Source organism: Athene cunicularia, assembly GCF_003259725.1.
Source record: "Athene cunicularia isolate RWA chromosome 11 unlocalized genomic scaffold, athCun1 chr11_part1, whole genome shotgun sequence".
NCBI lineage: Eukaryota > Metazoa > Chordata > Aves > Strigiformes > Strigidae > Athene > Athene cunicularia.
Window position 1 is genome coordinate 5631490 of NW_020799113.1, and position 13954 is coordinate 5645443.

The following is a 13954-nucleotide window of genomic DNA, read 5'->3' on the forward strand; positions in this document are numbered from 1 at the left end:
CTGTTTCCCTGTTCAGAGATACTCACGTTTTATTTCATTTATGGCACTGCAATACTTTGAGTTTACTGAGTCTTTGTGTAGCAGACTAATGTGCAGCAGATGCGGTATTGGTAGCACAGAAGGTGATTCATATTTTTGTTTGTGTTTTGGGATTTTTATAACAAATGTACACAAAAGCTCTGTCTAACCACAATATTGATAAAACAGATATTTATTGAAAAATATAATTTTCTTGAAATGCAGTTGGTTGTTGTCTCCTAAAATTCTGTTTTAAAGAAAAAAACTACATTAAAAAATGGCCAGACAATGTTAATACAGTCCATTACTTTTCAAACAGAATGTTCTAATTCTGTTTTTCAAATTTTTAACTTATGTTTAATATTGTTGAAAGCATATCATAGAATATATACATAAATTTACATCCTATACATGATACAATAACAGAATGAACACTTGAAATGCACAATAAAAATGAAACATTCTAATCCAGCAAAACAATACTTCCACATATTTTTGTTAGAACCTGCCATGTTCCAATTTTGTTCCAAATTGGAATAAAAGTAACTGCATACCTGCTCCCTACTTGTCTCTGATGAATATTTTTGCTCCCACAATAGTAGATTTACTAACTTGAAATATCTTTTTTCGCCTTATTTTTCATGCAAAAAATACAAAAAAGGAATTCAATCTTTCCAGATCTATCTGAGATAAAGCCAAATTAATCAGGTGAGCAAGCAAGAAAAAAAAAAAGTTGCATAGAAAATCAAACTCTGTGTATTGCTTCATTAGCTATCAAGCCAATACTGTAGAAAAATCAAATCATAAAAGTACTGCAAATAATACTTTTCAAGAAGATATAAATCATACTAATTAATAACATTTTTGTTTAGATGTAATGAATTTTGGCCAATTCTGTTTCATGTATATCAGCTGTTTCTTTATTAATTTATAAGTAATAACATTCTAATTCAGTTTGCACATATGTAATTATTTTTTGCTTTTAGAAGTTTGAAAATATTTTGATCTGTAAAATAACAGAAGAATGAAAATGAAGTAAATATTTTACTCAGTTCATTTTTTTCAGCCTTGGACAGAATAGAGGCTCAATTTTAGGACACAGGTAGGCTTGCAGCTGGTCTAAATCATTAGGAGTTTAGGGCAGGACTAGAGAAGAATTCCAGGGAAACAGAACATGACTGCAAAAATAGCCAAGGTAAAACTGAAGCAGAGTTGAAGCCAGGCTCAGATGAGGAACAAAGGGGACACAATCAAGAGGCAGAGGAGCACAGGACCAAGCCAAGAGCAAAGCAGAACAGGGTAGAGGGAAGGAACTAAGGTTAAATTGAAAGAGAAATTACTATCGAGCTGCAATAAAGGGAAGAAAGCCAACTTGCTGCGACCATGGCTGGTTTCACACACCTTTCAGAAGACCCTGTCTTTGTAGCTGCAGTGCAAGCACTTTTTCATAGATGCCACTGGAGAGCAGTAACAAAATTAGGGATGGAGCCACTTCTTAAACTGTGATAGATCAAACTCTGTGCATCCTATATTACTTTTTTTTTTTTTCCTGTTTACATAACATTTTTCTAACCTAGATAACTAGCCTACTATCTTTGATCATCCTGAGAGCTTCTCTAGTAAGAAAATTAATTTGCTGCCTATTAACACTGTCTGGGTTGTGTGTTGCAGTAGAAAATACATTAATCAATTAGTCTGTATAGAAATCTGTGATAGTTAATGTTTCGCTACATTTAGGTGGTTTTGAAAGGATGATTTGGAAATGAGAGACTCCATCATACTCTCCAACACCTTCATACACAAGTTCTAATACATCCAAACACATTGGAAATTCTGAATTCCTAACTCTGAAAAATACTAAAATATGATGTGCAACATCTAGGCCCCCTAAATAAAAGTTTCAAGTTTGGCTCCATGACAAACCTGAGGTAAACACGATGATTAGAAAATGGTTTTTAAGTGAGATTACAACAGTTAGCATCATCCTGACAATGGTGAAGACTGCTTGCATAGGCTGAATTCCCTAAGGCAGTAACATACAGTGATGATTGTAATTAAATAGACTCTCTCCAAATATACCTTTACTATGAATTTTATGGTTTGGTGTTTGTTTTCATAATGCTTTTGGCAAGCAGTACCATATATAGCAAAATGTGTTTTGATAACACTTGCACCATACCATACTAACCATTACAAAGGGGGAGAGGAAGACATGTGCTCATCAAAATGAGGCAGAAAACGCTGATCTGATGAAACTGGAATAACAGATTTTGTTCAAGTTAGATCAAGAAGGGATAATATTGTAAACCAAAGTTGCAAAAGTCATATTGGCATAATAATCTCTGATTTTCTATCTTTAAACCAGGAATGGGTTTAGCCAAAGGAATACAAAATATATTTTGACAACCTCACAACTGCATGGAACAAACTCAGTATCGTTAGTGCAGACACTAGTGGGTTACTTACAATAACTGCAGAGATGCACACTGATGATTCAATCCTATCTGACCTTTTGCTCCCTATTTCTTATTTTCATGGCATAACTATTGTTTCGTAAGATTACTCATGTGGCAAGAAGCGTTTTTGTGATTTTGAAAACTATCTGAACATCATAAAACAAAACCTATACAAGTATTTTTATAGAAATAAAATGGCACGAGAGCCATGTCATACAATGTATAGGAAAACAGACTTAGCATTCTGCCAGTAGTTTTTTCAAAGAGAACTTCAAAGCAGCATTACCTTATAGGACTGGAAGACACGTCAGGGTCATGGGCAGTCACCTGACCAATCACAGAGTTAATAGCAGCATTTTCATGCACTTCCAGTAAGTAAGTAGGTGATGAAAAGACTGGTGGCTCATCAGCATCCTCTACTACAATTTTTACTGTTGCTGTATCCTTGAATGGTCCTCCACTGATGAAGCGAGGATCAATATGAATGTTGGCTGCTTCTACCTTCAGAGTATAGGATTTTTTGGTCTCAAAGTCCAGGGGCTGTTAAGAATGACAAAGATAAATGTCTTTTACTAATGGCCACAGAGAAAGAACAACTGAATATAATGCTGATGGATGAAATTTATGTGCATTTAAGCACATTCAGTGTGTTTTAATGCAATCACTTCCCACTCCCAGAAATCCAACCTGCAAATTTTCTAGGCATATATTGATATCTGTTTATTAACCAGCCTCAGAGAAAACAAGACGTTGCTTTCTTGCTTTTCACAAGAAATTTACCAAAATATTGTCTCTCATGAATTATACCACTACAATTACATATCAGATAAATATTACAAATTTGTTGGTGATGACATGACTTGCATACTAATCATGCACTTAATCAGTGCTTTGTTAGTTGGAGATAAGAAAAAAACATTATACTAGATCCACAAAGAATAAATATTTTATTACTTCCAGAACAATATATGAACTTTCAATTATTATTTGTTGGACATGAGTGGCATTATATGGAAAAATGTAGAGCTAATCATGTAAGAAAGTAGTTCAACGTTATTGCGCTTCAGGTAACTCTGCATTTCTGTTTATAAGGGTAAACGAGGTAGACATCTCTTAGGAATTTCTTAAAACTGTAGCAATTGCTCTTTCTGTACCTTTTTTTTTTTTTTTTCAGATACAGAAACATGAAACTGATTGCTTTATTTTATCAATATACCTGCCGTATCACCACTGTTTTTACTATTTTACAGTTCCTTATTAAAACATAAAAGATGAAAACACAGTGGAGTTAAAGGAATGAAATACCAAATAAAAACCAAATCTGTGACACTTCTGAATATTAGAATTTTTCATTATAGGAGATTCAAGTTTGAGTCTTGAAGCACATCAGTATATTCACTATATAATTCTCTTGTGTCTCACAATGATTCAAATTTCAAAGATGCAAATTGCCAAGCATTGGAAAGATATTAAGATTTGCATTACAATGTCCCATGGATAAAAAGAAAAGGACATAGAAACTCTGAATCTGCAATGCAAATACCAGCAACAACACAAATAGGAACCTTCAGGAAGTCTGTCAAAGCCTTCAATACGTATACTTTCAAATTTTGTTGATTTTTCTCAGGTATGAATCAAACTCTAATGGGATTTGCTCTTTCTCACAAATTCTAGTAAACATGAGAAAACCTTGCTTCTTTAGCAGCTCTTAAATTAGTAAGCTTTTGTAATTATGAATGGTGATTTATAAATCAGAATATTCACAATTTGCCAATCATAGCGCCTGTATCATTTTTTCAATTGCTTTTCATATGCCTTACAGAAATGACAGCGCCCCAATACATTTAAGTCATGCTTAATCAGAATATCATATTGAAAATTTACTCTGCATTGTGTAAAACCCATGAATTTATGCTGGAGAAAATCTGTTGGTGAGCAGTACCCTCCATACATCATCTACTGTAGTAGAACCAAAATGATTAGTGCTGTCAAAATGAATGTATGAAACAACATTATGTTAGAGAATCAGTTATGAAATAAAGCCAAGGGAACTGGGGCAAAAGGCTAATTGCCTTAGTTTCCAAAAGAGGCCACAGCATACAATAAATAACACTAAGGAAGACCAGGGATATATATCATAATTTTCTATTTAGGAAAACAGATCTACATTTAGATAAATATATATCATTTTATTATACATCTACAGTGCTGACCTACTCACTGAGAAACAAATAAATACAAACTTTTACAGGTACTCTGCCTGACCTCTTTAATTACAGGTACAAGTTGAATATTAATTACCTGTAATCACTGGATTCTTCTTTTTTTCATTGGAATGTCATGTTTTGCGTTTTTTTTTTAAAAAAACAAAACCAAAAAACCCCACCCCAAGATTCGTTTAGAGAGGTCTATGCTACATATTTTAAAACTTCTATGCCAGTGTTATGAGTTATATTCATATCCTTTTTTGGAAAACAGCATGAGAATCAGCTCTCCTCCTTCCCCAGAAAATAATGAAAATTATATCTGCAAGTAATGTTCCATTGACTTTACTAGCCAAGTTCTGTTATACATATGCTGTCTCTCCCCATATTTCTGTATATAATTGGGTGGTCCATCTGTTGTGTACATGCAAATAGCTCATCTTGCATACATCAAGGCTGTATAAGCATAGAAAAGGTAACAGACTTGTAGCCTTCTTTAGAGCCCAGATTTGGTACTTTTCATGTGAAATAGTACTGATCTCCTTGATAAGGTTCACTGAATTGTGATTCATTGAGCAAAGAGATTTTTTTTTTTTTTTTTTTTTTTTTTTTTTTTTTTTTCCTCTGAACAGTATTTGACCAGCTGTACAGCAAATCAAATAATAGAGAAAAGGTATCTGATGAATACTCAGACAAGACTTTATGGAAGTTTACACTAGCAACAAAGTGGATTCTAATCTACTCCTTTGGAACCAAGGAAGCAAAACCTTGACCACGTGGAAGCCCAGATAAGATTAACACATTCCCAGCACTGAAAATCCAGTTGTCACCTAAATGGCAATTTTGAGGGACGTGGCTAAGACATCCCTTTTTCACTTCACTGGTTTGACACCTCATCCATAGATAAAAGAATTCTTGGAAATCCAGCATCTTCTCACGGTCTGACTGGGTAGTTGTATGTACAATAAACATTTATTTTAACAGAGATATCATTTACCTTTCTCACTCTAATAATGCCGTCCTGAGTTTGGGCATCTGTAGTAATTTCAAATATATCCATTCCATCTCCTTCAATAATATCATAGGATGATTTAGCATTTTCTCCAATATCCAGGTCGTTTGCTTTCACCCTTCCTATTGGTTCACCAAGAGCAACATCTTCCATTACTGAGAAGTGATACAGACCTTACAAATAAGAGGAAAAGACTAAACATTACACCCGATTCCAGTGTCTCTTGTGTGCTCTTAATACTTTCCCAATGCAAACTCTTGCGATGTGCAACTAAAACAAACCACACAAGTTACTTAAAGTAGCAAAACATGTTTCTTATATAGTAATATTCAGTTTACTGTAGGTGAATGTTCTTTTCATTACAGTAGTACCCTGCTTCTTCCTTGCAGGGATCCTTGGTGTTGGCAAACATAAATATTAAGCTACTTTCAACACTGAAAATATGCATCATTATCTACTGAAGACACTGATGAACTTATTTACAGACGTAGTTAGAATTCAACTATGAAACTTTGGCTTTTACTCTGTAGAAAACTAGTCTAATACCTTAAAGATGCCTTATTCAATTTCAGATTTTTATTACTTTTTTGACCCTTTTAATTTGATTTTGTTTGTATAACATCTTTGAGCTCCTTCTGTGATAAGAAACTAATTTAAGAAACATCAAGGAAACTCCCAAAATTTATGTTTTATAAGAAAAAAACTTTTCATAGCAATCAATACTGTATTGGCTGTATGGTTAGACTAAAATTCACTAGAAAGTGCTATTCAAATTGTTAGCATTTTTAGTTTTTGTAATACTTGCTTCAATCCTTCTGACCTAAGAAGTGTCAAAAATCTGCTTAGAACTTGTAATCATTATTTTAGGTAAGCATTTTATTAAGAGTAAAACTCAAAATACCTATTTTACTATTGTATATCCCAGTTCTTAACAGTGCTCTGAGAAACAGAAGACACATGCATGCTTTACATCAAAAATTCCTTATGAAGTGCTTATTTTTTTACCTCTTGGTAATTTACACTTATTGCAGCTATGGTTAATAAGTGATCTGATCAACTGCAGTGCTACTTAGTAGATAAAATAGTCAAAACAAATTCAAGGTTAGCAAATGAGACCATTAAACCAGTTTTTGACAAAGGGTTCTGGACTTGTTCTTTTCTGTCCTCAGTGTTGTTCTAAGACAACATGCAGTTTTTACTGTTATGTGCAGGTAGTAGTTTTCTTAAAAGAAAATGTTCTGGAATTGCTGCTTTAAGTGTTTGTAGGCCAACTGCAGTAGCAACAGTTGAAATCAGGAGGGAAACTGTGAGGAATTCACAAATACATATATTAGCTGTACTTACAGTCTGTCCCAAAGTGAAATATTTTTTTCTTTAATGTTTCTAGGCTGAATTATTAAGAGATAATTTGGAGATCATCAAGATTCCTAATAATATTCATAATGGCTCACAAACAATGAGCAGCTAAAGCAATCAAGTGCCTCAGGAGACTAAATTGCGTGTTCATAATTTATACTGCTGTCCACACTTTGTGGTCTGAATCTCCAGACACAGTTGATTGCATTTTTAAGTTGGTATTTTTCTCTCAGATTTATTAAGATAGTTTACAAACTGTTGTAAAAAAAAAAAAAAATTATTATGATGCAGATGACTCTTTTACACAAATCGCTCTCAAGAATAATGAATTGTCCTGTCAAGATGTCATAGTGCAGAGCTGACCAAAAATCCACATTACGCATCTTTGAAAACCCTTGGTTATCACAGCTGTGCACAGTTCTTCTCAGTAAATTCCTATGGTAAACTGCTAGCTTTAAAACTTCTGACTTATAAAATGCCTCTAAAATTATTTCAAAGAGATCACAGAAGTAGTGAAAGTTCATCTTTTTCATTTCTAAAACCCAGGAGGTTAACACTCTTTGAAATCAAACCATAAATATACATTTCTGTCCTGCCTGGAAACAATAAACCGATAAAACACACTGCTTTCTGAGTTCATTACAATTTACTGTGAAAGCAGCATGTATTACATCTTATGAATTTCTATTTCATTCTGGTTAGGCTCTATTGTAAGTTTGATCCTTTCTTATTTTCCTTTCCAGGCAAACACAAACCGTGCTTCAACAGTGTAAAAAAACATTAAAGACTTGATCAGCTCTTGTATAAGGCCAGAGTCATGACTAATCTGTAATGCTAGGCAGTATGCTCTGAATGCTTAGTTTTAAAAGGCAGAATTTGTAATAACATTCAGTTACAATATTTACTACGGCTCATCCTCATTAAATGCAAAATATACATAATACAAAGTTATAGTACATGCAGGTTTTTTTCTAATGAAGTTGCATAACGATCAGTGTTATAGCAAGGTGGTTATTCCTAGACGGCAGCTTGAATTGTGCACTGGAACGCACTAGCCCTAACAGCTTAAAAGACAGCAACTCGCTCTTTGTTGAAGGAAAATTAATCTACATTTTCCATAGAGAAAATATATTTCCAGAATCTGAGATGCAGCGTTCCTCATGCTAAGCAGTTAGCGTGTGACTGTAACCAAACTACAGGAGAACAGAGAGGAGTAGGCGGCCCAGGGAAGTACAGCTCCATCTCCGTATGCATTCACTCCTGTGCTTCCTGTGAGACCTCCAGCCAATGTACCAATTAGCACCAGTTGTGTGGCTGGTTTTCTGATCAGCTTTTTTCATACCGTCAGGCAAAGGCTTTTTGAGACAGAAAGTGCTGATACAAATATAAAAGCCAGGTAAGCTGGAAAAAGTAGATCTCTAGTCACTGAGGTAGAGCTACAGTATATTGCAGGTATAAAAGAAACGGCCCTCTGCATTCTGGTGATATGGTTCAGCCATAGATGTTTACATTGTTAGGGAAATTGTCATCATATGTTGGAAAACACTACTACACAAGTGCAAGCAATGCAATGTGATACGAAGTAAAAAATTTATGCATTTCTTATTTTACGAGAGAAAATCTTTTCTCGTGCACAGAGTGCTTATCTGTTAAAAACCACTAAGAAGGGATAATAATATATATATTTTTCAAATAAGCTTTTGCCTCAGCTTATTTATTTTATATTTTCTCTCCCTGTGCATTTTCTAGACTATAGGACAGTATTTATCACATGCTGAGTATGAGGACAAACCCATTTCACCTCTGTCTTCAGAACAGGGCAGAAGTGGACTTCAAGTCATACATATGTGGAGAAGAATTAATTTTACACTGGGTGCATAAGAGCCTTCTTAGAAAAACATGCTTCTATTAAAGTAAAAATGATACAAAGTCTAGATGTGAACATTCTCCAACTCCAAAACAGATTCCTAATACCTTACAACTTTATTTTTTCAGAACAAGCTGGCTAAAAAGGTAAGTTTCTAATAGTGCATTAGACTGCACCTGTTCCAAATAAAATCGATCCAGTCATTATGCTCTTCCCTCTTCTTTTTTCTTTTTGTCTTCATCTTTGAAATAGACTACAAAGCTTGTAGAGAATCTCAGCAGGATGCCAAATCATTTTAACCTAGCCCAGCAAGATATCCATTGGAACCACAGTTGTAAATATGGATTTTGAATTAAAGATCAACAATTATCTCGACTCAGACTTATTTTCTTTATTTTCTTCACTATTACCTAATTAGTCAAACCTTTATTTCTTTTATCAGTTATATATGTCTTTTACTGGTGGTGTCACTTGTCTGCATGAGATGGAAGCACACATAACAGCAACTAAAGCTATCACTTTGAAACAACTGTAGTGAAAGCAAATAAATATATGACAAAAAAGTCCCCAAACCCTTTTGTGTGGCTATAAGAGGGGTAAAAAGACAGAGATCTGTGTACACTGTTGTGGATGTAATTCCCTCCTTCCTAAGCTCTTAATCAGGCAAAGGACTATTAATCTTTCTCTAGTGGCAGCTACATATTTTTAAATTACATTACAAACCCAGACAATATGATGATAAAAAAAAAGCTCTTGATAAAAAAAAAAAAAAAAAAAAAAAAAAAAAAAAAAAAAAAAGCAGCACCGTATTACTTTCTTATATAGGAGAACATATAACACATAACGGAACTTACTCTGTGCAAACTTAGGAGGATTGTCATTAACATCAGTGAGTGTAATTGTCACCGTTGTAGTTCCAGAGAGTCCACCCATATGTCCTCCCATGTCCTTTGCTTGGATGACCACAAAGTATTCTTCTTTGGCTTCTCTGTCCATGTTGGGAAGAGCTGTTTTAATTATAGCTACAATAATGGGGGGGGGAAAAAGTCAGGTACAGACCCAAATTGAGTTTTGCAGCTGTTTTTATGGATACATGTAAATGTTGGTATAAAAATTGAAGTGCTAAAGGTCCAGTTAAATCGCCTATCAGTACCAAGGATAAAGAGAAATTTGAGATTTTCAGAACAGGGTATTAGAGGCCACCTACCTTGATTTAATTAAAAGTGAAATGAAATTGTTGTCCAAAACCCAAGAATTAATCACACCTGCATTATGTATATTAATTTTTACCTTTTTTTCCTGATAAATTTTTTGGTTTCTGTCCTACATCCCACAGAAATCCATCATTTCCCCACAGAATTCACAAACAGAAGACAACCACATAGTAAGCTTAATCTGTAAACATGTTAACCATATCTGTCAGATTGTTTCAAATATTTTAAAACCAAAACCGTTATTTAATCTACTCTTGTATATAATGCAGGCTACAGTTGTTCCCTTAAATCCTAAACTGAGTGCCTAAACTTCTAGAGAATGACAGCATGTCTTTCAGCATAGGCACCAGTACTGCAAACTCCTAAAGCCACTGCATTGTCCCTGCTCTAGGAGGGTCATTTGTTAGACAATGATCTCAGTAAATTGCTATCACCTACTTTATTAAATTATAAGTTTTTAAAGATAGAGAAGTAAAATGATCGTAGTATATCAAAATATAAAATGTCAGTGAGCTAGCAGGAAGATATCTGCAAGGGACAGTCCAGTTAAATACAGGGCCAGATCCACTTCAAACTCCTACGTATTTCATGGACATCTACAAAAGAAATAAGAAAATCTATTTTTCTTTCCAAAACTTCTCCACCTGTAATGTGCTATTATATTCACAACATTCAGTATGGAAAGTTCAATGCTAAATGTTTAATGGTAAATTTAAATGGTGTTCATCACAGTCTAGTAATGTCCATCATAATAAAAAGGTAAGAATCAACTAAAGAAGTCCCATTAAACCTAGGGGAAACAACTCTAATTGTTAAATCGAAATATGGTGCTTTTTTTTTCTTTTAATCCTGTTTTTGAATTCTATTTAAAAAAAAAAATAAATCATTTGTCTGTGAAAAGAGAGCACAAAGTTCAAGTTACTGAATCATCTTAGTGGTTAAGTGAAGTGTAAGACTGCCGAGGGGAATTGAATCCACCATTGCAGTGGTTCCTTTAAACTACAGTGCTTGAGGGTTCTTATGAGGCATTAAGAAGAGTGTCTCTTTTCATGGGCCTGTACTTACAGAGCTGAAGGACACAGTTTATGGGCAGACATTGACAGTAACTCACCAAGTCTGAGGAACTCATTCAAGAAAGAAGGCAGGAATTCTATATTGTGCTGTATATTTGTTAAGATTTGCATGTTGAATAGAGTGTACAAGTTCACACCCTGGACCATACATACCTGTTGCTGGGCCTGACCATGCATTTCATGAGCTCTCACACTGTATTTTTTTTAATCTGTTCTTTGTTAAGTATTGTCAGGAGATTTTAGACATCAATCAATAGTTATTGCAATCTCTCTATTGGGACTAGCATAGCTGTGGAGACTTCAAATATTATTTTTTTTTTCCACATGGGATAGTTTCTATTAAATAAACTTCTTAGAAATGACACTGGCTGAAATGCTGAGATTATCTATTCATGCATCTATGGTAAACAAAGAAATATTCTTGGTCTTCATCATTAATAGAGATGCATTTTAGTAAACTTTAGAATCAATTTATCTTTAATATAGTAATACTAAGAATCTGATAAGACCTTCTTTTCTTGGCTGAGTGCAGGCCCAAGCTAAGAGCAAGGTGGTGTAAGGCATTTCGAATTAAGCAATATGCTTGCTACATAAACCACCAATACCGTAACAGTCTTGCTACATTTTTGTAAATGATTTCCATATAATATTTTGGGTTGTTACCTTACATATTTTATAAATATAATTCTAGATGAAAACGAAACCTCTATCTTATGTCTGCAACTGCCAAGCCAGAGTGATTTCTTCTTCTAAAGGAACTCGATACATAATCAGTGATTTTTCATTCCCACGTGTGGTAAGTGGAGTTAGAAGCAGTGAGGGCAGCTGCACTGCAGTTAAAGGTGAGTTAGGAGCAGTGTGGAACCAAGGCAGGCAGGAGCAGCGACCTCACCAAGGAGCCTGACTGCAGAGTGACAAGTCAGGGTCGCACTCAGCTCCAGAGACAGTGGCCACGCTGAGCCACAGCCTGACAATCGCCCAACGAGACCATAGCAACAAGCCAGCCAGGAAACCCCGCTGTGGGTCTGGATCTAGGTCAGAACGGAGAAAATACAGGACCCAGCGCAGATGTAGCACAGTCGGGAGCCAGCAGTAGAGCCTCAGCTCCCAAGGAAAAGGAGAGCAGCCCTGCATGAAGCTTCCTTCATCACAGCCCCTATCAGCAAAGGAGCCGACCTTGGACGCAGCCAGCTACACTTCTAAACTTCACCAGGTAAACTCCTTGAAGAAGGTTGTGCTCCGAACCCTGACAAATACAATCTAATACACTTCTTGCAAAACCAGTGGAGCAGCCCTGAAGTAAAACATTCATGTAATTTAACTATTCTATACCATCTATAGGAGAGAACGTGTTACTTTGCAAAACACTGAAGAATATGCTTCCGTTGATTTTTTTGAATGAAGACAAGGGAACAGTAAAGCCCAGAAGATAATAATAAACATTTATCAGATGTGATAGGTGCAGAATACATTCAGGAAAGGAATACGACCTCCATCGCAGCCTGGGTAAGGAGAGTAAATGATATTTATTTCTAAAAGCATTTGACAGTTGTGACTGGTTTGGACTGATTGGTTTACTATTTAGGAATAATAATGATGCATTCCACAAAACATTCTATTGTTATAAATGAGATGACTCACAAAAAGAATGCTAATGCAAACTTAGGGTATCCGAATTTGGTCCACATTAATTTTTTTTTACTAATAGAGCAGATCCAAAGATCAGTGAAACCTTACTTCAATGGGTTTTGTATTAAGCCTACCATAAATTTTTTCTCCATTATTATTTTTAGGCAGTTTCCCTTGTTGTTTTTTTTAAACATAATTTATGTAGTTAAGTCTAGCTTACAGATGACTTGTACAAGATGCCACATTTTGTAATCTGCAGTTTCCTTTGAGACAAGTTAATTATTTCAATAAATTGATGATTTTTCCTAGACGTGTATTTTAACTTGTCTCTTAATGTATGAAACAGTTTATCCCTTGTCTATGGTTTGAAAGATATCAGGAAGATTAAATACCTTAAAAAGTACCTAAATCAGAATTAAAGTTTCTGACTTTTAAGACATAAAACTTAGGGTTTTCTTTCTGTATAATGATACTAACACAACCTGTTATTTTAGTAGTTTTATACATATTTCTATCTGCTGTCTCATCCCATAAACCATTTGCCAGAAGCTGAGTCAAAGACAAAAATCAAGCTTCAATTTGAAACACTGTAAAAAAGTTTACTGCTTTAATTACAAGAGGAACTGAATTTAAACATCAAATATATCCAGATGACATAGGCTGATTGTTACCACCATTATTTCCATATTCAGAAGCTACAGAATAGAGGTCAGCAAGAGAAAATTGTCAGTATCTCTTATGAGGCAAATTAATATACACAAAAAAGCTCCATCCTCACCTAAGTAATGTGATCAAGACAAAGAGAGTTATGCATAGAGAATTTCAAGGATATTTATTTGTTCTTTTGCTTTTTTCACCAGTTCTCGGGCTGGGCTCACAGGAAGTACTGAAACCTTTAATCTATTTTTAGAAAACAATTCAGTCCCACCAAATACCAATATGCACACAGCGCACAGAACATTAACTCATTGAGCATTCAACCTGCTCTACTTCAATTCAACGCAGAAACAACTCGAGAATAAAAACATAATCATTTTCAGCAAGCTATGATGGATGAAAATGATATGTGCCAAACAGGAGAGTAGTTTAAAAGCGAAGGATGAGAATTACCATAAACTAATGTAA

General features: G+C 34.7%; 1 protein-coding gene across 3 annotated transcripts in view; it reads right to left on the bottom strand.

The window, feature by feature from the left end:
* CDH8 (cadherin 8) overlaps window positions 1-13954 on the bottom strand; it is a 212252-nt gene that overhangs the window by 58214 nt on the left and 140084 nt on the right. For all 3 annotated transcript variants that reach the window (XR_003399202.1, XM_026856641.1, XM_026856642.1), the window contains 3 exons: window positions 9768-9935; window positions 5676-5863; window positions 2761-3014 (listed from right to left, as the gene is read on the bottom strand). Coding sequence is in view for 2 of the 3 variants with exons in the window: in XM_026856641.1 (XP_026712442.1) it covers window positions 2761-3014; window positions 5676-5863; window positions 9768-9935 (610 nt within the window). In the remaining variant the exon portion in view is untranslated. The remainder of the gene's footprint in view (window positions 1-2760; window positions 3015-5675; window positions 5864-9767; window positions 9936-13954) is intronic.